The 22,777-nt window shown below is 42.4% G+C and overlaps 1 protein-coding gene and 1 long non-coding RNA gene across 5 annotated transcripts in view; one reads left to right on the forward strand and one right to left on the reverse strand.

The window, feature by feature from the left end:
* Positions 1 to 2,810: 2,810 nt before the first annotated feature.
* FAM237A (family with sequence similarity 237 member A) lies at positions 2,811 to 11,956 on the reverse strand. Its single transcript, XM_064167143.1, has 4 exons — positions 11,906 to 11,956; positions 11,714 to 11,775; positions 7,518 to 7,933; positions 2,811 to 3,116 (listed from the first exon to the last, which is right to left on the reverse strand). Exons 3-4 carry the CDS (start codon positions 7,924 to 7,926, stop codon positions 2,971 to 2,973), a joined length of 555 nt encoding a protein of 184 aa, XP_064023213.1. The 5' UTR covers positions 7,927 to 7,933; positions 11,714 to 11,775; positions 11,906 to 11,956; the 3' UTR covers positions 2,811 to 2,970.
* Positions 11,957 to 14,195: 2,239 nt separating this feature from the next.
* LOC135184945 (uncharacterized) overlaps positions 14,196 to 22,777 on the forward strand; it is a 30,783-nt gene continuing 22,201 nt past the window's right edge. For all 4 annotated transcript variants that reach the window (XR_010306277.1, XR_010306273.1, XR_010306272.1 and 1 more), the window contains exon 1: positions 14,196 to 14,392. This is a non-coding gene — a long non-coding RNA (uncharacterized LOC135184945). The remainder of the gene's footprint in view (positions 14,393 to 22,777) is intronic.

Raw genomic sequence — 22,777 nt, forward strand, 5'->3', positions numbered from 1 at the left:
TATATGCTTGTAAATTGTACTAAGCTATAAACATAGCTTCATTCCTTAACTTCCAGATGGCTGAGTCTAGTCTGGGTGATTTCATTGTGCGTGGGGGGCAGGTAACTCCCAAACCATCACAATATGCTTTGAACATTTAAAGGGATTTCTATGATTCTATTCTCAAGTTGTGCTGGGGGAGGTATAGGCTGGATATTAAGAGGAAGTTCTTCGCAGAGAGAGTGCTTTGCCATAGGAATGGGCTGCCCAGGGAGGTGGTGGAGTTGCTGTCCCTGGAGGTGTTTAAAAAAAAGACTGGATGGGGCACTTAGTGCCATGGTCTAGTTGATTAGATAGGGCTGGGTGCTAGGTTGGACTGGATGATCTTGGAGGTCTCTTCCAACCTGGTTGATTCTATGATTCTATGATTTGATTGCCTTAAAATCATAGACTTGTAGAATGGTAGGGACTGGAAAGGACCTCCAGAGATCATCGATAGAAGTGCCTTCCCATTATTGCTTACATTATATATTACCATAGAATGGCTAATAAGAATGCAATGGTTAATATGAAGGTAATTTTACCTGTAGCATCTAAAATGTGAGAAAAGTAATTTTTTCCCCTGTGGTTACTTAACTTTGTGTTTAATGAAACATATCTAAAACTTCCAGAGTATTAAAAATATAATCACATGTTGTACTTATTTGGATTGTTAACTGTTTATTGACAGCTTAATGGGACTAATGAACTAATGGCAAATTCACTAAGTGTGATTACTCAGCAGTACAAATGATTACCCATTTTCCTCTCTAGTTTTTCACAGAATTCCAGAACCATCAAGGTTGGAAAAGACCTCTAAGATCATTGGGCATCTAAGTCCAGTCATCAGCCAAACACCACCATGCCCACTATACCATGTGCCAAAGTGCTGTCTACATCTTTTTTGAACACCTCCAGGGATGGTGACTCCACCACTTCCCTGTGCAGTCTTTTACAATGTTTGACCACTCTTTCAGTAAAAAAATATTTCTAATGTGCTATCTAAACCTCCTCAGGCACAACTTGAGGCCATTTCCTCTTGTTTTATCACTTGTTACTTGGAAGAAGAAACCAACATTCCCCTCACTACAACCTCCTTTCAGTTGTAAAGAGCAATAAGATCTGCCCTCAGCTTCCTTTTCTCCAGACTAAACAATCCCAGTTCCCTCTGCTTGTCCTTGTAAGACTTGTCCTCTAGACCCTTCACCTTCTTCACCCTTCACTCTTGGTATGTCATGGTCAAATTACTTCCTTGGAAATGTGCTGTATCTTTTGTATCTGTTGTGGTAGGCCTGGTAGCCCAAAAATAGGATTATACATGTACTGGCTTGCCCAGACATGTTTTTCTGCTCTCCCTCCTTCTATTTTGGGGAAAAGCAACCACAGGAAAGAGGACAAAGAAACTGGAGCCACTGATTCTAAGGACTCTGGCTTGCCCAGACTTGTCTTGGTCCTGCGGTAAACAAGGTACACACACTTAGCTTGTGCAAGGCGTAAGCTTTTCCCAGATTTGGGTAAAGCAAGCCTATGGTTTCATCTAACATGGTCAAGCTTGGCTAACTGCCATTATAATTGGCTATTCTGTGTCCAAAGGCCCTTTCGCCTTGGCCCATATTGTAATATAATTTACATAATTAACAACAGGAGTGAGCAGATCTGTTGTAACAATGTCTTTGCCTCCCACATGGCAGCAGATCACTCTTATTTGTAACCAGAGGCAGCTGGGGTGGGGTTGGTGCTGCTGAGTGCACTAAACTGTGTGTTTCTGTGTTCATTTTGCTTTAGTGCTCCCTTTCCTCTGGAACATTGAAATGGTTTGTTGTATGCTTAACTTTAAGCACAAATTGACTGTCATTGAAACTGAGAGCTATCTTACAGTTTTGGGGTTTTTTTGCTTCCACAAGATCCATTTCACTCCATGGGAGTGTTTAAGCTTACTATTGTTCACACTCAGTAGCCATTTTGAGATTTTATTTGTGCATTTTGCTACTTAAACCTATTTATGCAAGCTGATGAATACCCAACAAACGAGTTTTACTTTGGGCTTTAGAAAAAAAAACCCAAATGGCAGTAAAATATTGCCTTGTGCTCAAGGAAAGAAAGTTGCCCTGCAAAGCTGAACTTTGTAGTTGCATTCAGCTAGGCAGGCAATGGAAATATTTCACCAAAGCATCAAATGCTACCTACCCAAAGTTATGGTGCATGAGTTTAACATCAGATTGCATATTAGAGTTATCAATAACAGTCAGAGGAAATTGATTTGTCTATCAAGACCTGGCAAACTAAAATGGAAGCAAATAAATTCACAATTATGTATGAGAATTTTGATTAAAAATTTTAACTGAGAGCATGTAAAATTTTAATACCTAAAAATTGAGGGAAAACTATAAAAATGCCATGTGAAAGCAAACAGGAACTGATAAAACCTATTAACCCTTTTACTCTTGCTGGAAAACAGAAAACATTTTTGGAAGGTATCTTTACATATAAAAATGTGTCCTACTTTAATAGTAAAATGCCTTTCAGGTCGTTGCTTTGTACAAGTGTACAGCTACACATACGACAAAACATAACCATCTCAACTCTAATCCTGTCTTGAAGATGGTGGAAGGTTTTGGCAGCTTTCTGCTCTGGTTGTCTATATCTTATCGAAACATCAGTTGTTCCTGATTTGGCACCCAAATGTTATTCCCCAGTTCCAGTAGGTCATGTGCATTGCAAAAAGCCTGGTATACACACAGATTAAAATAGGCAACTGCTTATAAACCATGCAGTTTATTAAGGAGGCTGATTTCATAGGTAGTTAAAAAAAACACTCCATTAAGTCCAAATGAATCAGAGGTACACTGCTCTTAGTTATACACCTTCTTCCACCATATCAACTGACATCCATAGGGATTCAAATGGAAAAATTAAAGCAAAGTCGTTAAAAAAAATCAGCAAATCGTTTGACTAAATGCGTAATTCTCTCTTCTTCTGTAGCTCTCCAGTGATTCTTCCAAGTAATGCAGATCTACTCTTATGCATGCCAATACTTAAATCTTCAAACAAGTCTTTCTTCTTCAGAACTGGTGACCTCTGAATATGAGGAAATATCCCTGAAAAGTGACATGAAAATGCATGTAAGTGATCAATTTCTGAACAGCAAAGAGCAGATTACTATTCTGTTTCCTAAATCCATGTTTCCTCCATTTTTAGATGCTGCTGATAGCCATTTTAGCAGCATTGCCCTTAAACCTCGTTTGGTCAACAGCTATATCCCTCTATTTGCAATTTGTCTTTCAGTGACAAGTTACTTTGATCTTTTCCCTAAGTATGGAATTTTGCTTCATGCTCCCTTTAAAACTCTTGCACTTGTAATCACTTGAGTCTTACTGAGCTTGTCATAAACCTCCCTGCACACTGGATGAGATCTCTCACACTCAGTAGTGCACGGTTGTTTCCTTGAGAAACCATAGGGCATTTTCTTTGCAGTGTTCCCCAAAAGCTTTATTTCTTTTAGACATATCTGCCTTCTGAAAAAGTAACTGGCTGGATAAGGCTGGGTGCTAGGTTGGACTGGATGATCTTGGAGGTCTCTTCCAACCTGGTTGATTCTATGGCCAACATAGTACTTGTTTATTTACCAGACCTCAAATGCAGAGTACAGCAGACTTTGCCCCACGGGCCTCCCTGGTTCATTAAGAGACAATTGTTACAGCTTTAATGTATCTAACTCCAGTGTTGGAATATATTGGAAATGCTTTTTTTTTAACGAAGCCTGCTTTTTCAGAGTATTTGGGTTTTGTTCAGGGAAAAGGATGGGTTACTGAAGATACCTTGGCTAGTGTGGCAGTGTGAGCTAGTTCCTAGCTTAAACACTGATTGTGGAATGCAAAATTACTAAAAGGCAAATAATGCCAGGGCTAGGCCATGAAATTACAACAATAGATAATATAATTCATTTGGAGCATTGAAAACTTTGCATCTTGCAGCATAGCTTGTATTGCTGTCTTGCTCACTGCTGCCTCTGCACTTGGCAACTTGCCTTTGCTCCTGGGATATGGGCTGTGCTGCTTCTTTACACTTCTTCTGGCCTTAGTAGTGCCTTTGTTTTGATGGTACAGGAGGTCCCTGTGCCATTGCTAATGCTATATGCCTCCCTCTCTCTCTATATATACACTCATGCACACACACTGTAATAGTTTATTGCTTTTTGTTTCTACTGTCATAGTTTTCTTGTTGTGAAATACAATTTGATTCTCTGACTTTCCAAATCATGACTTGTGGTGAATTTGCTCTTTGGGGCAGATTTACATAAAGTTATTGCGGGGGGGGGTGTATCCAATCTGACCTGTAAAATTTAGGTAACTGTAAAGGAATCTCTCTACATGTCTCAATTTAAGGCTAACACTTCTCTGCAGGATATCTAGGGAAGCTGAATTGCTGTTGGGTTAAGTAGGATGTTAGCTGGATGGGGTTTGTCAGATAAGTCTTATAGAGCTCTTTTGAGCTGGTGGTGTTTTTCATGGATTGTGTGGAGTGTGAAGTGTATCTTCAGACCTGTTAGTAACTACAATGAGGAGCCTGGCCAGACTAGACTGCTTTAGAAAACAGTGTTTGAGCCTCTAAGTCTGGACCTGGGATACTTCTACTCCTGTCCTGAGGCATACTTAGACAGACTTGCTTTCCCAGGAGGGTAAAATAGTGAAAACTGGAGAGGTGCTTCCTAGATGTCATGAAACAGTTCTGTTCAGTACTTCTGTTGAGTCCTTTTACAAAGGACTTCACTATTTTTTTTTTTGCCTGGAGGGCTTGTCTTAGAAAAACTCAGTTCCTGATACTCAGTTTTCACAGTGACCTCATAGGATTTATGCTTTAGTTCTGAAATCTAATAGTAGAATAACAACACCTTAACATCAACATTCCTTTGCCAAATCCAGAACTCTGTCTTACTTTTCCAATTCAATTACATATTTAAGGAACTAACATAATTGGAGTTTACAGATTCCTCCTGATTTATGATCCTGTTTGCAATAACAACAATAACAACAACACAACAAAACAAACTAACAAACAAAACAAAAACAAACAAAAAGTGCACCACCACCCCAACAACCCACAATCACATTGAAATTCTGGCTATTTCAGAGGGATGATATTAAAAAAAATCAATATGGAGTAATAAAGATGCTATCAACAGTTGCAAAAATAATGGTAAAGCAAACCAAAAAAATCTTGTTTTATTGTTTGACTTCTAGAACAAGCCTCTGAAAATTCTTCATAACTGCCTATGAAGCACACAAGATTGCTCAAATGCTGATAGTGCTGCTCTTTGGGCTAAGAAAACAGGCTTGTACATCTTTTTACACATAAGAAGGTGTAATTCCATTACTCATCATTTGCTAGGATGTGATTTGTATCTGCAATTATTAGCAATTGATTTCTGCTTTCACTGACATAACAAGGCAGAAGGGTTACAAAGATTAAAGCAGCTAGCTTTGTTAAGAAACTGTGAGACTTGGACAATAGGTCAGATAGCTCCTCCAAAAAGTGAAATTTAGACTGTGACTGCTATAAGCTGCCTGCTACTGACTGATGTTAATCAGTAGTGCAGAGAAACCAGATATTCTGATTGCAGCTCACAAAACAAAGCGGTAAAAGAATAGAGAAGTGGAAGGATCATTGTTTGTCTTAAAGTGTGAATACTTGGTGCTTAAAATGTCTCTGTATAAGAGTAAACAAAAGTAAGTAAAAGAAAAAAATGTGATGTGATGCTTCAAAATACATCAGAGTGTTATTTAATCTTTACTGGAACAAAAAGTCTTCAGAAAAATTGGTGTCATATAGGCATGAAGAGCCAGATGTAAACAAAAGGCTAAGGGAGAAATTAAACAGTGGTATTTAAAGATACAATCCTGAAAACAAAAATTCATCTGATCGTACTCCTGTCCCGTGTGTCTAAAGCTGCATTACATTTGTACCCAAAAGCATATCAGTCTGGTCAAGACTGAGCAACTTGTTGCTTTTGTGATGTCTAAGGCCACTTGAGAACTGGAAGAGTGCTCTGTGCTGCCTGCCATATGTGTATCTCAACAAAGTGAAGATCTTCTGGGAGCTATGTGATAGCTCAGATTCTTTGCAGAGCATGACAGAACACATACCTTGCTTTTAAAGTGCAGATAGTGGCTGTTTGGCTCAGAGCTTAGAAATTGGCCCCGTGCATATGAGGAGTTCTTCAGTCTGAGTGGATTAATTCCAACATGACTCCTATGTCCTATCTTAATGGCTAGGATACTCTCTGTAGGTAATGGGGGTAAGGACTTCTTAATCCTTTCTGTCTCAAATCCCATCTTTACCTTTCAGTATACAAAACATTTTACGGTCTGTGGGCACGAGCTGGACTGTCCAGTGATATAGAGTCCCTGAGGTGGAAGGACTTCACAGGAAGGACTTTAATCCCTTCTTTTAGAGACACTGTAATAGGTAAAGGCCCTGAGAGTTTCTTCATTATTCCATGTCTGTTTCCCTCAAATATCTTAATAACTAAGTGATTGATCTCAGAAGTGGAGATAAGGGTCTGAATCCATTCAGTTCTGCCTTCTCCGTGTGGGCCCAGTGTGCTACACTGTTGTTGATGGCACCAGCACTTCCACCCCTCCATCAAATTATAGCTCCTGGGACAGGAGCTATAAAGGTGGCCATTGTTGAGGAAAGGATGCATGTGTTGCTAGCAGGATCAGAACTGAAGTCATTGAATGGAGTGAGATTTGGGGAAAGCTATACTTTATCTTCCTCCTGGGACTGGGGAGGCTAAGTGACAAGCCTCCTTTAGGAGATCCTGCTGTGAGGTGCCAGCTCTCACCACATATGGAGACACTTTAAGCCTGGGGATTCAGCTCTAGGGCTGGGAACCTAGAGATTAGGAATTGCTGCATTTAGAGTCATAGGTAGTGTTCTTCCACCTCAATCTGTCCGAAAGCCTGCACATGTCTGAGTCCTAGGTCTGTTTCCATTTTATGGCAGGCAAAGTTACTAGTATGGAAATGAGAAATATCTAGCTGTTGACTACTAGATGGCAAGTAAGCCACCTACTCTTCTGCTGAAAGGCTGCTACTCTCCTCAGCAGCACCAGGGCAACACACTCCTGAGGTGCTGCACCTCTCAGAATGAGGACTTAAGAACTAGCGTGTCTATGGCACAGCAGTGGTAAATATGCTACTGTGGAAGAATATTCTTGTATGATCAGTTGCTGTCTGCCTTCTTTGTTTTCCACTGCCCCCTTCCCCCCAGTAAACTGAAATATAAAGCCGTCATTAGAGTTGAGGTTATTTAGAGGTCAAATTTTTACTAAGATCACTTTGACCATAATAGCTCTGGACTGGACTGGGGAGGATGGGGGGCAGTTGTGCACCACCGTCCTGTTTTGTACTATCACCACATAACACGGTAATCCTGTATCCCTTTTCTTCCCACTAGTTCTAGTTAGTGCCACTGAGATGTATTAAAGGAATAGTAACCTTGGTTTCTCTCCATGAACTGGGAATGTGGAGTAGCAATCTTCAGTTCTGCCTCTGCTAGCTGCCTTCTTCCTAGGCCATGGGTTCTGGAGAGCACGCAGTCTACATAGATATCCCAGAAGAGCTGAGCCAGGTCCCAGAACAGAGCCCCATGTTTCAAGTTCTCTGATGATTTCAGGAAGATCATGAAGTCCCAAAAGCCACTGACAGAGTCAGAAATGTGAGGCTTTCTCATCTCCAGTAACAGAGCTGAGGAGGATTCCCAACAGTGGGGGTCTGCTCGCCCAAGAGCTAGTGGGTCAATCTGGCTATGGCAGAGGAAAGGCATCACACAAAATGCTCCCATGATTAGCAGAGTGCAGGTGAGTCTCATGTTGTAGTGGATTCTTCCTCTGCTTCCAAGGTCCATTTTGTCACTGAAATGTAGCAAAACATAAAGAAGCTGAAAAACTCACTGTTAGATGCATGAAAAAAGCCTTGATACCTTATGTAATATAGAAGACACTTTAGGTGTTGGTAACTATATTTCTTCTCCTCAGCGATCTGTGTATGCCTGTTTTGCATCGTCTGCAGACTTGCTGAGACTTGTGGACAGCAGCTGGAAAACTGTTGAAAGCGTGTTCTAATGAATTAATGGTAGCTTGCAAAATTGCCCATTGAACAGAAGTGTTTTACCAGCTAGAATGCAGAACAGTTCTGAGAAGAGGGTATGGTAAAGCTACAGCATAGCAGCTGGGTTGTACAGCACGTATACATGCATATAGCATTATCAGATAGGTAGGAAAAGAAGGCACCTTTAAAGGTCATCTAATCCACACTCTCCTCCCCCAGTAGTAAAAAAGGACATCTTTAACTAGGTCAGGTTGCTCAGAGCTCTGTCCCAGCTGACCTTGAGTGTTTCCAGGGATGGGGCATCTACCTCCTCTCTGGGCAACCTGTGTCAGTGTTTCACCACCCTTGTAGTGCTTCTTCCCTGCATCTAATCTAAATATACCATGTTTAAGTTTAAAACCTTTACCTCAAGTTCTGTTGCAACAGGCCCTGCTAAAAAGTCTGATCAAAGCTTTCTCGTGGCCATGCTTTAAGTACTGGAAGCCTGCAATAACATCTTCCCTGAGCCACCTCATACAGGCTAAACAATCCAGCTCTGAGCTTGTCCTCACAGGAGACATTTCAGCCCTCTGATCATTTTTGTGGCCCTCCTTTAGACCTCCTTGAGCAAGTCTTTCATGTACTGGGATTTTTAATATTTATTGCTGATCACTGTAGCAATTGTCTGTTATATTTAAATCATGAAACTGGGCAAGCAGCTAAAGAATGATAAACTTTTGAGGACAGAAAGGCCTACCTGTTTCTATTAGATTTAATTTCTAGTATGTACTTTTATTGTGCATTTTCTAATATACTTCTAGTATTTCTCCTATTACATTTCTGAAACAGGTTTCCAACTGCTTTGGGGGTTGTTTTTAGTGCAACTCATTGCATATGGAGAACCCCCCATTTGTGGAAAAGAGCGACATCTGAGAGCAGGTTTTAGGACAAACAATTTTGTTTAATTTGTGTGCAGAGTTGAGTATTCATTCTTTTATGTTTATGGTGTGATTGTGGGAGGGTGTCAGGGTGGAGAAGCTACCCCTGAATGAGCTCACCTTAATAAGCACCTGTCTTTTTGTGCAAAAAGCCTCATAAGTGAGCCTCATAAGTTAAGAGCACAAAAAAATGTTTCTCTGCAGTGTAATGAGTCAAAGGCAGAGTAAGTTTGTGCAGACAGATTGTGTGCAAAAGCTAACTCAGCCACAGCCAGTATGGAAGACCAGGCAAGGGTAGGTGGCTTTGTGGAACATACCTCGTTGTATGGAGTCTGCAGAGATTTAAGTCCTGGCTGGGATATTCTTACCTAGTCTCTTATTTGGCTACATGGTCAAGTTCTGGGAACACTTTGGAAGTATTCAGACTATACACTCCAAATGCTTACAGTCACTTTTTAATCTGATCTCATTTTATTCTGATCTTTTTTTGGGATCTCATGAGGAGGAGAACTGGCATGACAGCCTTGGATCTGAACCTTTCACTTAATTGATAGAAGAGGGAAAACACACCCTTCTCACACTGCATTGCTTAGTGGGATGTCACTTGTGACAGTGGTGGTGGTAATGGCGTTGTTCTTATGCTGCTACCAAGATTGCCAGAGGCATCATCCTCTTCAGGGATCTGCTTGGCAGACTGCCATGGGATAAAGCCCTGAAGAGGGGCCCATGAAAGCTGGTCAGTATTCAAGAACTGTCTCCTCCAACCCCAGGAGTAGTGCATTCCAAGAAGGAAGAAGTCAGGCAAGAGTGCCAGGAGGCTGGTGTGCATGAACAAGATGCTCCTGGACTTACCTGAGCAAAAACACTCTATAAACAAAGGAAACAAGAACAGGCCACTTGGGAGGACTACAGATAAGCTGTCCAAGTAGCCAGGGATCAGGTTAGGAAAGCGAAAGTGCAAATTGAATTAAACTTGGCTAGGGACATAAAGAGAACTAATAATTTCTTCAGGTACACCAGGGATAAAAAGGTGGCTAGGGAAGCTGAACCTATAGTGACAGGCTGTGAGAGTTGGAGCTGTTCAGCCTGGAGAACAGGTTCTGGGGAGACCTTACAACAGTCTCCCAGTACCTAAAGAGGGTCTGCAAGAAAGCTGAGAAGGGACTTTTTACAAGACTTGTAGTGATAGGATGAGAGGGAATGGACTGAAGCTTAAGAAAGGTAGATTTTGACTGGATATTAGGAAGAAAATCTTTACAGTGAGGGTGGTGAGATATTGGAACAGGATGCCCAGGGAGGTCATGAATGCCCCCTCCTTGGAGGTGTTCAAGATCAGGTTGAATGAAGCCTTGAGCAACCTGGTCTAGTGGAAGGTGTCCTTGCCTGTGGTGGGGCAGTTGAAACTAGATGATCTTTCATGTCCTTTCCAACCTAAACCATTCAATGAATCATTCTCTACCCTACTACACAAGGTAGGTTTTGATTGTGTTCTCAGAAACAAAGCTGAAGACATCCTGTGAGTCATTCCTCCATTCTTACTTGTCTGTTCATCATAACCTTTCCATTGGGCAGCAGACACTTGTGCATATAGGCTGTGCATATGTGCTATGCTATGTGCATACATCTATTTATTCAGACTTTTTCAAGGGATGTACTTTCTTCATCAAGGTTCTAGTTTTCAAAACAACTTAGCATCTCAGGTATGACTGTGGAGTGGGGAAAAAAAATCAAATGAAGGAATTATACTAAAATTGGCTTTTGAGGCTGGTTCCATCACCTGGATGGGGGCCATCTGGTTTGCACTGGTTAACAACCAAACTGGTTGGTTTGGTTTTTTTTGCCTTCGGAAAGTTTTTACCTTGTAAAACTGCATAAGAGAAGGACAGATCCAGAACCTCTGTCAGAAGTGTGAGTAAAGGCATTGTTCTGGACAGGCAGCTGGCAGGGCATTAATATGAGGGTGTGAATGGCATTAGTCATGGTCAGTACCCACCACCACTAGTCCTTATAGCCTGGTCAAACTTGGATAGCATTTTGCTGTCCAAGATCAGGTTTTGGTTTGATTTTTTTGTTGTTGTTTTGCTTGGGTTTTGGGTTTGTGGTTTGTTGGTGATTTTGGTTTTGGTGGGTTTTTTTTGTTTGTTGGTTTTTGTGGTTTGGGTTTTTTGTGTGTGTGTGTGTTTGGGTTGGGTTTGGGGTTTTTTGTTTGTTTGTTTTGTTGTTTTTCTCCCATAGCTGAGAGGATGCTCAGGAAATGTCAATTCTCAGTCACCTCTTAACCTGTGCTGCAGCAAACGTTTCTGTGCAATTTCGCCCTCCAGTCTTTAGGTCTTTCTGTCCATAACATAGAGTTTGTGTGCATTACTTAAACCTTCTGACTCCCTCCCGCTCCCAGTCATGAGCAGTGCCTTACGATAATGACAATAAAAGTTAATCGCCGCATTCGTTACCGCCGTTCCGCTCTGTCGGAGCGCTCAGTTACGAATGGACAGACAGTCACTCGACCCGAGAGCTCGAAGCCGCCGAAGCCGATCTCTCGGAGCAGGACTGGTGCCCGCCTCGGCTCTGAGCAGTCCTTCGGCGGCAGCCCCGCGGCGCTCCCCCCCGTGCCACCGCCCCGCCAGGGTTCCTTGCTCCGCCCCGGCGCCGCCCGCAGCCCGTACTTACCTCGGCAGTCGGCGTGCAGGCTGGCACCGGCGGGGTTCTCCGTGGCTGGCGCCGTCGCGCTCCTTAAGAAGCAGGAGCGGGCAGCCCCGCTTAGTTTTTACGTCAGGACTCGGGGAGAAGCCCCCACCCCCGGAGTCCCGGCCGCTGCTCCCGGGCACCCAGTGCTTCCTCCCACCCTCAGCGGAGCTGTACCTGCTGCAAGCGTGCTCCGCTCCTCTGCCCGCCTGTCCTCTCCTCCTTGCCGACTCCCGACGGGCGCTAGCCCGGCAGCGCTTCGGCCGAGGTGAGGTTGTACCCAGGGGCAATGGAAAAGTTACAGACCGGGGCAACTGACGGAGCTGTAGCCCTGTCCTTGCGTCCTCTCCTAGCAGTGCGGCATCGGAGAGACCACCTTGGAGCCCAAGTTCTTGCGACCTGCTTTAGCCCGCAGGCGTCTTGCTTGCTGCTGGAGGTCACTCCATATCAGAGCAGGAGCCTGCGTGTCACAGCTAAGAGCTGTTTACTGGTTAGTGCTCAGCCCGTACAGCAGCAGGGCCAGCTCTTTTGAGAACGGCATTGGAGACCCAGAGAAAAAGAGAGTCCCAGAAGAAAGCCAGTAAAGGCATTAAGTGCAGCGCTGGGGCTGAGCTGGTCACTACAGCTCAATTCACACAAGTTTGGGTAAAGAAGAGCAACCCTTGGAGAGTTGCACACCCTCCAATAACAGACAGCTTGTTGTGGAAGGGTAATTAATTAATGTGGGGTGATATTTTCCCAAAATTAATATTGTGTATTAAGGTTGATGTTCAGAACTCTCACCAACCCTGAGCACTAATTTTAATAATACTCAATTCTTTGCACAGTCATGAAAACACTATACAGAGGAATAACTAGTTCTAGAAGTAACTAGCAAAAATATATAAACATTAATTGAACTCAATTGAACTGGAAGAGAAAGTTCCTGCAGTCAGCATACCGCTCACAGTTAATTATAGCACTTGTCCACTAAACGGACTGAAGGAGTTCCTTTCTGCTTATGGCAGAAGGCTGTGGTGAATTACAAGAGACTTTAAATATTTACTCACAAAATATTATCTCCTGACTTGCAGGGCTAGCTACAGCTTCAAACAGTATGCAAACGCTTTCAGGGAGTTCTGTTACTATCTTGTCAGCTACTGAGACTTCTGATTCTTCCCAGGCTTCACAGGGTGCTGGGGAAAGGAGACAGGCAATCTCTGGCCTTATCCTGGCTTCTCTGGATGATCTGTGTGTCTCCAGGACTCCTCGTCTTGGTGGGTGTAGGCAGGATGTCTTGCAACGATGTCCTGCTGGCTATGCAGGCAGATCACATGGAGGTGTTTAAAGCCTATTCCTGGTAAACTCTAGGCAGTGAAGTTTCCATGCAGTTTAGGAGAGCTAACTTAGAGCTTAGCGAAGCATAATGCTGCAGAATGCAATGGCAAAATCACTGCCAGAAACAGAGAGCAATAGCAGCAGGCAACAGCAGGCATGATTGCAAAGGCAGAACACGTGTTACCTGCTTATCTCTTTTTATGAATACAGCCCAAGACTAATGGGCCTTTGGACACAGAATAGCCAATCAGAATGCCAGTTAGCCAAGCTTGATCATATTAGGTGAAGCCATAGGCTTGCTTTACCCAAATTTGGGGAAAGCATAGGCCTTGCACAAGGCAGGGACAAGTTAAGCATGTTGTTTACCACAGGATGCAAACAAGTCTGGGCAGGGCAGAGTCCTTAGACTCAGTGGCTCCAGGTTCTTTGTCCTCTTTCCCGTGGTTGCTTCTCCCCAAAGCAGAAAGACAGAGAGCAGAAAGACATGTCTGGGCAAGCCAGTGCATGTACAAGCCCATTTTGGCCTATCTAGGCCTACCATGACACAGCTCTGGTTAAATTTTCCCTCAGGGGAAAAAAAACATAACATTGCCTGTTAGTGCATTTTCTCTCTGTGAGGTTCTCAGGTGCCACTGGCACTCCTTGGAACAACTACAAAACCTTTCTGCACATTAGGGTAGATGAATGAAACTGCTGGTGAAAGAGCCATCTCCTGGTACATGCAGCAGAGAGGAAAGACAGAGCTCAACTCTGCCTGCTACAGCCACCTGCACACATGCATAAAACATACGGTTTGAAGCACTGGTCCTTCAGGAACAGGCTACTAACCAATTTTGGGCATAACTTTTTTAACACTACCTATTTGAAGCAATGTGGAGGGTGAGATGATTCTTTCTTTGTAATACTAGGCTGTAGATCAAGTTGTGTGGCATTCTGCTGACTGTTTGAAGCCAGTGCAATTGCACCAGACCATACCAGATGCACAGGAGCCCATTTCTTTGAAGAATTTCACAGGTGATTCCCTTCTGTCTGTTCTTCTACCATAATCTTCTCCCCATGAAGCAACAGTGCTTCAGCAGCAACGACTTTGTCTTTGTATGTTTCGGTTTAAGTGTTACCAGGTGGGCGGGTGGGAGCCTCGCCTCACAGGGGAGGGGTGCCCGGGTGGTGTTATTCCCGCCCCTGCAGCAGTGGGAGGAGCCTCAGGTCCCTCCTGCCTGCCTGATTGCTGCTGGCTGTGCTGCGGGGCCTGCTCGCCACGCGGCCGGGCCTGCTCCCCGCGGTCAGGCCTAGCTCCGGGGAATCCATTGCCATCCAGAGAATCCATGACCTCTGCGGGCTGATTGTGTATGTATCTGCGTTTATCCTCTTCCCCTGTATCTCTGTACATCCTTTTCCCCTAAGGGCTTGTTGTTTTTTGTAAAAAATGCATTCTTCTTATTTCTGTTCGTGTCTTTCATTTACCCTTTTAGTTCCTCTGCCTAATTTTCCTTAGGCGGGAAGGGGGAGGGGAGGTAAGCTGCATTCTGTCCCCTGGGTTTGAGTCCCGGGAACTCAGATGAAGACAGAGTGGAAGTCAGTAGGGCCGCATTAGCTTGCACCAGGGAAAGTTGGAACTGGAACACTGTTGTTTTTCTTTTAACCATCTGTATCCTTACAATGCAGCCCATGCAGATGGAGGCGCGCATTGCCTTTCCAAACCCTGCCTGTGACAGTAAATGCTGCTGTTCTTCCTCCCGATACTTGCCTTCCTCTTCTCAGACGATTCAGATGAAGGTGTATTTAGTGTAAGAAATGCTACCTTTCAACAAAAGTGAAAACAGCCTCTTGTGGGTGAGAACACCTGGCTAGAACCAGGTGCAGCTATTTTAGGTCTTTGACAAACTTGCAGCTGTTCCATTTCTCTCCCAAAACTTGTGAGACTGGGGCAATGAGTGAGCACTGGCTCCCAGAGCCAGCCGGAATGCAGTGCTGTGCGAGGAGCCCTTTCAGCCTGCCAGGGAGGAAAGGTCTCTGGTGTGTTGCACCTCCACTGTTGCCTCTCTGTGCTATCGAATACAGACTGGTCCAGTAGACTTCTTTCTCCTTGATTCTAAGGGTAAAACAAATCATAAGCTTCTTTTTCGTGTGTGTTTTTGCGGTGGTTTTGTTTGTTTGGCCTGCTCGGCAGGGACAGATTCTGTGCCTGTGTGCTGTCTCGGCACATGAGTTAAGACAGTCAACGTGCTTGTGATAGCCTCTGTGGGTACTGAACTGGGTGAGAGAGAAGGAAAGTGTGCCTGTAAAACATGGGTGTCGTGAAGTAACCTAAAGGCATCTCCTGAGTAGAAAAGGCTCTGAGGCTGCTGATGTTTATGGTTTGCCTGAAGTGTAGCAGGCCAGAGCAGGACTAAGAGGCCATTGGAGTGTGTTCGGATGATACTGCTGTGTCTGTGGTGCAGTGTTTTAAGGGCTCTGTTCCATGTTGTTAAGGGTAGAGTAAGAGGCTGCAGCTAGAAAGGAAAAGGCAAAATGTTTCTTGTGAGTTGATAGATTTCTGCCATCCTGGAACCTTTCTGGATTCATTGTTAAGAAGTGAGTTTATTGACTTGAGTTCTTTTCTGGAGAGCTCTATATCAAGTTTTGAATCAAGAATGATATTGAGTTCATTTCACTCAGAATCCTGCTGGTAAACCCCAGTGTGCTGAAACAGGGGTTTGCAGAGACATTGGAGTCACTGTGCAAGTGGATACAGATAAACTACTCAGCTTTGCAAATACTTCCTGAACCTACTGCACTCTGTTCCCTCTGAACCAGAGCACTCATTCTATTTCTGGGAAAGAGATTTTTGATAATTGAATTCATCACCTCAAGCTCCTAGTGCAGAAGAAATATAGAAGGATTTGCTGTCTTGCTCAGTTCCTTGTACTCTCCCTCTGTAAAGCTTTCTGTGCCCTTCTTAAGCTATCAGTAATCTTTGTTTCATGGCACTACATGGTATATTCCCCTGACGGCAAATGTTCTCTTCTGCAGTGGGTCTTCATGTCTTATGAATGAAGTTAGTTTGGATAGGTTGTAGGTCATATCCAGAGTAATTTGCAGATGGATTATTCATCTTAGAGATAAGACAGAGGTTTCAGGCCATTTAACACTACCAAAATGGCCTTTCTACCAGGGAGGGGAAAGAAATAAAAGGAAAAAAAAAGCAAATGTTAAAATGATTGGGCTATAGGAGGCAGCTGTGTGGTGATGGTAGATACAATTTGCCTGTTCCTTCCATGAACAGCCACACCTGAACCAGGTATTAGGCTTTGTAAAGTGATCTGCATGGTGAAAGAGGCACATGTAAGACTTAATCCAAAGCTGCTTTAAAGACAAACATTCTTAGCTGAAAGTTTGTGTTTTGCTGAATTGGGTTCCAAATTGTCCCAGCTTTGTGTGAAATCTGGTGAAGTGACAGTAAAATCAAAACTTGTGATTCTCCAAGGGGGAAAACCCAGAAGTCTGTTAGTTTAAAATTTGTGATACAGAGCAGAGACTCGATGTCTCTTAAAAAAGACACAGAGCTAAAGTGGGGAATCTACCTTTTCAAATTCTCTTAAGCAGGCAATTATACTGTGCTTAAAATTGGCTCCCTGACAAATATACTTAACAGCTTTTTGGAAATTAAATACTTATGTTTGATCTGAAGTCTGTTTGCGGATATTTTTTAATTAATTTAAAAAATATTTTTAGGAGGGCTTCGAGTCAGGACTCAAATTATATAGTTTAGCTGTGCTGCCTACTCCCAAAGAAAGTTAGGCTTAAGAGTTTGTACTACCTAAGCACCTGCGCACAAGCTTGCCTCCTCACCTCCAGCAGCCGAAGTTTAGCCTTTTGGCCAGTAAGAAGAGACTTTGAGAATGTAATATAAAAGTATCAAAGATAGTAAGTCTCTCTGAATGCTGTGAGAATGGATGATTGGTTGGATGAAAAGAAATCTTATTTGTGCTCCCACAGAAACAAGACTACAGAGCCCAATTCTGAGTGGACTCAGAATTGTACTGTTCTCTAGTAAAGAACATCAAAAGCCTCTGAATCACAGAATGATCACAGGTGTTCCACTAGTTGTGGGCTAGAGTTCCTTGGCATTTATGAAGTACTTGCACTTCACTAAACTGGAAATGTGCTGCCTCACACATACACTAATGCTGCTGCTGTTGTTCCCATGTGAAATCTGATTCGTGGTGTCAATGTATTGTTATGCATAACTTTTTGGGAGGTGGTTCTGCTGCCTTAAATTAGTTTTCTAAGTGAAGTAATATGAATTTTATTAGCATACTCAGATCAGACAGTCCACAGAGGCATGGATTTTATTATTTTTAATGTTTATTTTAATCAGGCTCCTCAGCCTTTGAAACACCTCCCCTCCTTTTTTTTTCCTTTCCCACAAACATAGGCTTTGTAGCATCTCCTTTGAGAATAGGTTTCAAAGTTGATAACAAAGCAGATTTTTTAAAAAATGAGTTCATCTTTGAATCAGAGCTTCTGTAGGTTGATTTGAAAAGATCCTTCCTCTCCCCTATTCTGCTCTTAATTAGCTATGCCTAAGGAGCAGCATATTTAGTGAGGAATTACAGTTTATTTTTGAATGCCTGTGTGTGAGATTGGAATAAATGTATCAGCTAACCACCTCTGCCTAAAATCAGAGCTCCCTGGGCTAGGTGCTAGAAGCCACCTTTGAGAAAGACAATTCCTGTCCTAAAGATTTTATTTTGAACTGAAAAACACTCAGACAAATCAGAGGACAGAAAATGGAAGTGAAGCATAATGGGACTTGACTCTTACCTGCCTGTCTATACTGATCCACTAATACGCAGCCAGGATCCTGCTGTGTAAGGGGATTGTTTCTTCTTGGGAGTGAGACAGTTTTCAGTCTTGAGTTCAGACCCTCATCATTAAACAAAAGAAAACTTAAAACCTTTAGTTTTCTGAAGCTTTTCAGTGTATTCTGGAGGGTACTACAGTAGTACCAGTTTCTTGTGACTGCCTTCTCATTACACACAAGCACGCACTGTCTATGTGATTGTTAATGTCTATAAAAGTAACTTAATAAGGGAGCAAGTCTTGCAAAGGCAATGCAGAGTCTAGATATGCCTGAAAGGAAATTGGGCAGAAGTGGCAGACTCCAGAGCAAACAGGCTACTTGTGCACTTTGCATTCATCTGGTTTCACTGCCATGCCACCCTTTCTAAGAGTGGAGCATACTGGCAAGGGAATAGGTCTGGGGAGGAAATGGATGGTCAGAATATGCCAGATGCTTGCATAAATATATGAATAGAGTATGGAGGCTTAGACTGTGGTCCATGTAATTTGAAATTAACTTGAGCCTTCCCTTTGAAAACACAACCGTGAGCACTGCTGCAGCAAGTTCTGTACAGTCATTCCCTAACTATACAGCTGTTGGTATGCTTTGGAGCAAAGCAGACTGCTCTAAATAATGATGTGGGGTTTTTTTTGGGGGGGTCCTTGTTAGAAATATAAGCAGCTGTTTACAGGAGTTGAAAAGATGAGCGGAAGCATACTTTGTGTGCCAGCTAAGGCTGATATTCAGGCTTTGCCAAACTTAAGTGCTATAGAGACTTGGAGAGCTTTAAGTGTCCATAGTGCTGCTGCCACGCAGCTCTGCACACTGGCCAGTGGGAAGTAGGGTGGGTGTTGTGCCAGCATGATCTAGGCTCTTGCTGCAATTTGACAGCAAATTGTGCCAGTTGGCACAGCTCCCATTACCTTTGGGACACTGTCCCTGGTGACATGAAGCTGCTTGGTCACAGGAAAATAAGTGGCTGCTGCTAGTGCTATTCTCTTCTCTAACCCACTGGGACTTTTGCTTGAGCTACTCTGTAGCTCAGTAGCTAGCTAAGAGTGGAAGACAGACTTGCTTCTTTTGGGCAAGAGAAGGTACTGGGAGTTATTTGGCTGTGCTGCAGCTCCACAAGGCATTCAGGTGCCCTGACGCCTGGATTAGACACTAGGGGTAGATCTTGTTCCGTTTTCTGCAGTATTTCTAGGAATAATAAAGCTTTCATATGCTGATCAGGAGTGTTTCACTGCTATGTGAATAGACAGCATCCCAAGTAATGTGTATTGAAGAGTCCACTCTAAACCTCAGTCTTTCAAGCCTGAAGACTCAATCTATGGAGAATTGTCCTGAATTAATAAAGTCAGTGTTTACTCTGTTCCAAGGCAAACTGTCAAATTTGTATCTTGAATTAAACGTGTGAGGGTGACGTGTAGTAAGGCTGTTGATTCTGGTTTCTGTATCAAAGAATCACAGAATGGTAGGGATTGGAAGGGATGCCAAAGCAGGATCACCTGGGGCAGGTCATAGAAGAACACATTCAGAAGGGTCTAGCCGTTCTCTAGAGAGGAGATTCTATGACCTCTATAACCATGAACATGCACAAATTACTATCAGAGTTGTCAAATGGAGAAACTTGGAGCTGTCGGTTCCCTAGTTCAGTGCTTCTTGCAGTTTGATAAAAACTTACACAAATCCCCTAGATTTGAGGTACATAGATGCCTTTCATTCTTGAGAACAGACTTGTCATCATCTTAGCCAGAGATAGGAAACCAGTCACAATTACCGTTTGTGTCATTACTTAGCTGGATGCTGTCTGGGTTAGACTGCAGAAAAAGGAGTGCATGTTTATGTGGGGGAGCACTTAATTTCTGCATGAGGCAAGGCTGAGAAACCACAGCACATTACCAGTCTAATGTAATGAGTGTGACATATGCTCATGCCTTGGTTGTCTGCAAAAGCAGGTAAAAATACCCCCATTGTTAGTTTCTTTATGCTTTATCGGCTTAGGTTGGGAAATTATCATACTGGCTCAGGAAGTGCCACACCAGAGCACAGCCGGTATGTGATGCTATTAGTGGTAGAGATAAGTGGTGTCCTGTGACTTAAGACAAAACAAGCTCTTTAAAAACGAATTTTAACAAGACTTACTTTAAATAGACTGCCACTTGATTCTTTGTTTCTGCCAATCAGAGCATTCTGACTTACGCTACCTTCGTTAGTGTTTGGTTGCTCAGAAATCATGCATGTTAAGTGGATGGCTGTGCTGGACTGACATGGAGTCCTTGTCCCTACCTAGAGGCCCTACGTCCTCTTGTGTTAACATACTTCCACTAAATAACTCACTCATGAAACCTACAAAAATGTGAAGATGTGCTGCTGTGCTCACTGAGTTCTGAACAGTTTGAACTGGATTACAGTATGTGCAGCGTTAAGAATATGTTTTGGTGACCTTTTGCTTTCAGTAGTATTGGCTTGAGCATCAATACTACTAAAATTCCTGGTTACTTAAAAAAAAATATTCTTCAAGCTTTCTGAGGGCACTTGAACAGTCACTGTTGTATTTCTGATGGATGATTCACTTTAGATTCCTACCCATAAGAGCTGAAAAATTATAGTAAGTGCATTTAGAACAAAAGAAGAGGGTTTTGGCTTTGCACAGCATCACTTGCTGTTGTATTGATTCTGTTCTTAATAGTAAGAGCCCCAACATAATCACTCTTCCATATTTTTTTCTGTCATTTAAGTTTTCAAAACCAAATTTCCAATATTTTTCTGGTCAAATTGAAAGCCTCTATCTATATACTGCTTTTGTGTTCACACACAGCAAAAGGCTTAACTCCTATTTCAGGAGCCCGCTAGAATTACAGCAAAAATCTTGCATCTTCATACTGAGCTTACAGATAAATCCTTCTGTAGTCAAATGACAGGAAACAGAGATAGATGATAGTGGATCCATTAATGACAGTGTTCCCTTATTCTAAATTGGAAACGTGTTTTCATTTATAACCTTGGGAGGTATTATGATAGAGATAGTTTTTATTTCTCTGTCTGGAGCCAGAGATAGCAAAATAAGTCAGCAATTACTTGGTAACTGTGCAATGCATGCATTTAGTTTTCCCAGGCTGGCTTCGCCTAGAGTTGGGCAAAAACCAAAAAGGGAAACAGCTCTTCATTTAGTAATCCATTGAAAATGATGACCATAAGATTTGGCCTTCAGAATATTTTAAATCATTATGTAACATTCAGATTTTTGAATTGCAAAAGGCTTCACTTGACAAAGGCATGCATACAGGTCTCATTCCACTCTGAAGCCAGTAGACAGGACTGAAGGAGGCCTAACATAACCCTCCTTCTCGGGTTGCTGAGGTGCTGTTTCCACGCACATCAGAAAGTCTTTGTGCAACCTCCTCTCCCAGACAGAGCCTTAGTCTGAGAAGGGATGCAGTTTTAGAGATTTTTCAATAAAACTCCAGTCAGTTTCCACTACTGTAAAGGTTGTGATATCTTGAACACATAATTAAAATGGAGAGAATAAATAAGGAAAAAAAGGACCAGAAATCAAAAACTACTCAATTCCATGTTCATGACATTTTTAATATTCATCTTGCTAAGATGCAGAACAAGGACTATTGAATTTCCATTCATTAGCAGCCAACAAGATATGAATCAGTATTCAAACAAAAATTGATTTTTAACATTGTTGTGCACTTAAAAAAATAATTACAAATCATTTCTAAAAGGAAGAGTAACAGTGGAAGCAGTAATGAATATAAAACATGACTGATTTAGGTTTAAAAAGCAACTTCAAGTATTCTATGGCATATCCTCAGACACTTGTTTTAAAATTGTTTGTGCAATACCCATCTTTGCATAGTAAAGAAAAATTGGTTGAACTCCAGCCTTAAGTAATCTGTTTCTTGTAACATGCACCTATATAGTTGTTAATTTGCCTAGCAGACTTCAGATTTAAATCAGTGAGATCATGCAGTGAACTGGAATGAGCTATACAGTTACCATAGTTTCTTGTCCAGGTGAATAGATAATGAAGCAAATGCACAGTGGGTGAAATGGAGGCAGTGCTGACCGGGTCATCTTCTGTTGACGGTTTGTGATGAGAAAAATGAACAGTAAATACAGATGTACTTCCCAAAGCATGGGAAACATGTAAAAAATTGATACCTACAGGAGCCAGTTAATTGTCTACCACCACAGAAAGCACTTCAGCCTGCACGGAGCCATGCTGTCACTTGTGTTCTGTACACAAGTGGCAGAAAGCAGATGTGTTCTTCCACATACAGTGGCTGATGAGTGGAGCAAAAATTCAGTCAAGAAATCCTAACTCCTGTGAAACTGCTGGTGTAAATATAAAAAGTTACTCCAGCACTGAACATATGTACATAGTAGTTGGGGACCACTGTGGTCTGATTTAAAACATCACATCACACACTAACAATGCTGTTTGTGAAATGCCTCTCAAAAGTTTATTACACAGGTAGTTTAAGTAAAATCAACTGTGGATATACATACTTTTTGGTTAACTACTATTGGTTTTGTTGTGGGTTACACTTGCTTTGGAAGCAGAACCCTAACAAATACAGGGATAATGCTCCTGAGCAAAGTGCTTTTAGAGGACAGTAGTATATGTAGCAAGTATTCCTGTTTTGCCATGAAAGCTTTGTCACTAGCTTCATTCTGCAGCCAGGCTGGAATTTCTCAGGGTAAGGTTTATAATGCATACCACTGTTGACTACCCGTGTGCAGCACCATTAACTCATACCATAGTAAGTGTTAATGTGATTATGTTAAAGCTGTTTAAAAATATTAAATAATAGCTGTCAACCAAAACAATATAGTGTGGCTCTCTCGTGAGACTATTGGATTGAACATTAGCGTAGTAAGAAATTTAATTG

This window comes from Pogoniulus pusillus, chromosome 2, assembly GCF_015220805.1.
Source record: "Pogoniulus pusillus isolate bPogPus1 chromosome 2, bPogPus1.pri, whole genome shotgun sequence".
Lineage (NCBI taxonomy): Eukaryota > Metazoa > Chordata > Aves > Piciformes > Lybiidae > Pogoniulus > Pogoniulus pusillus.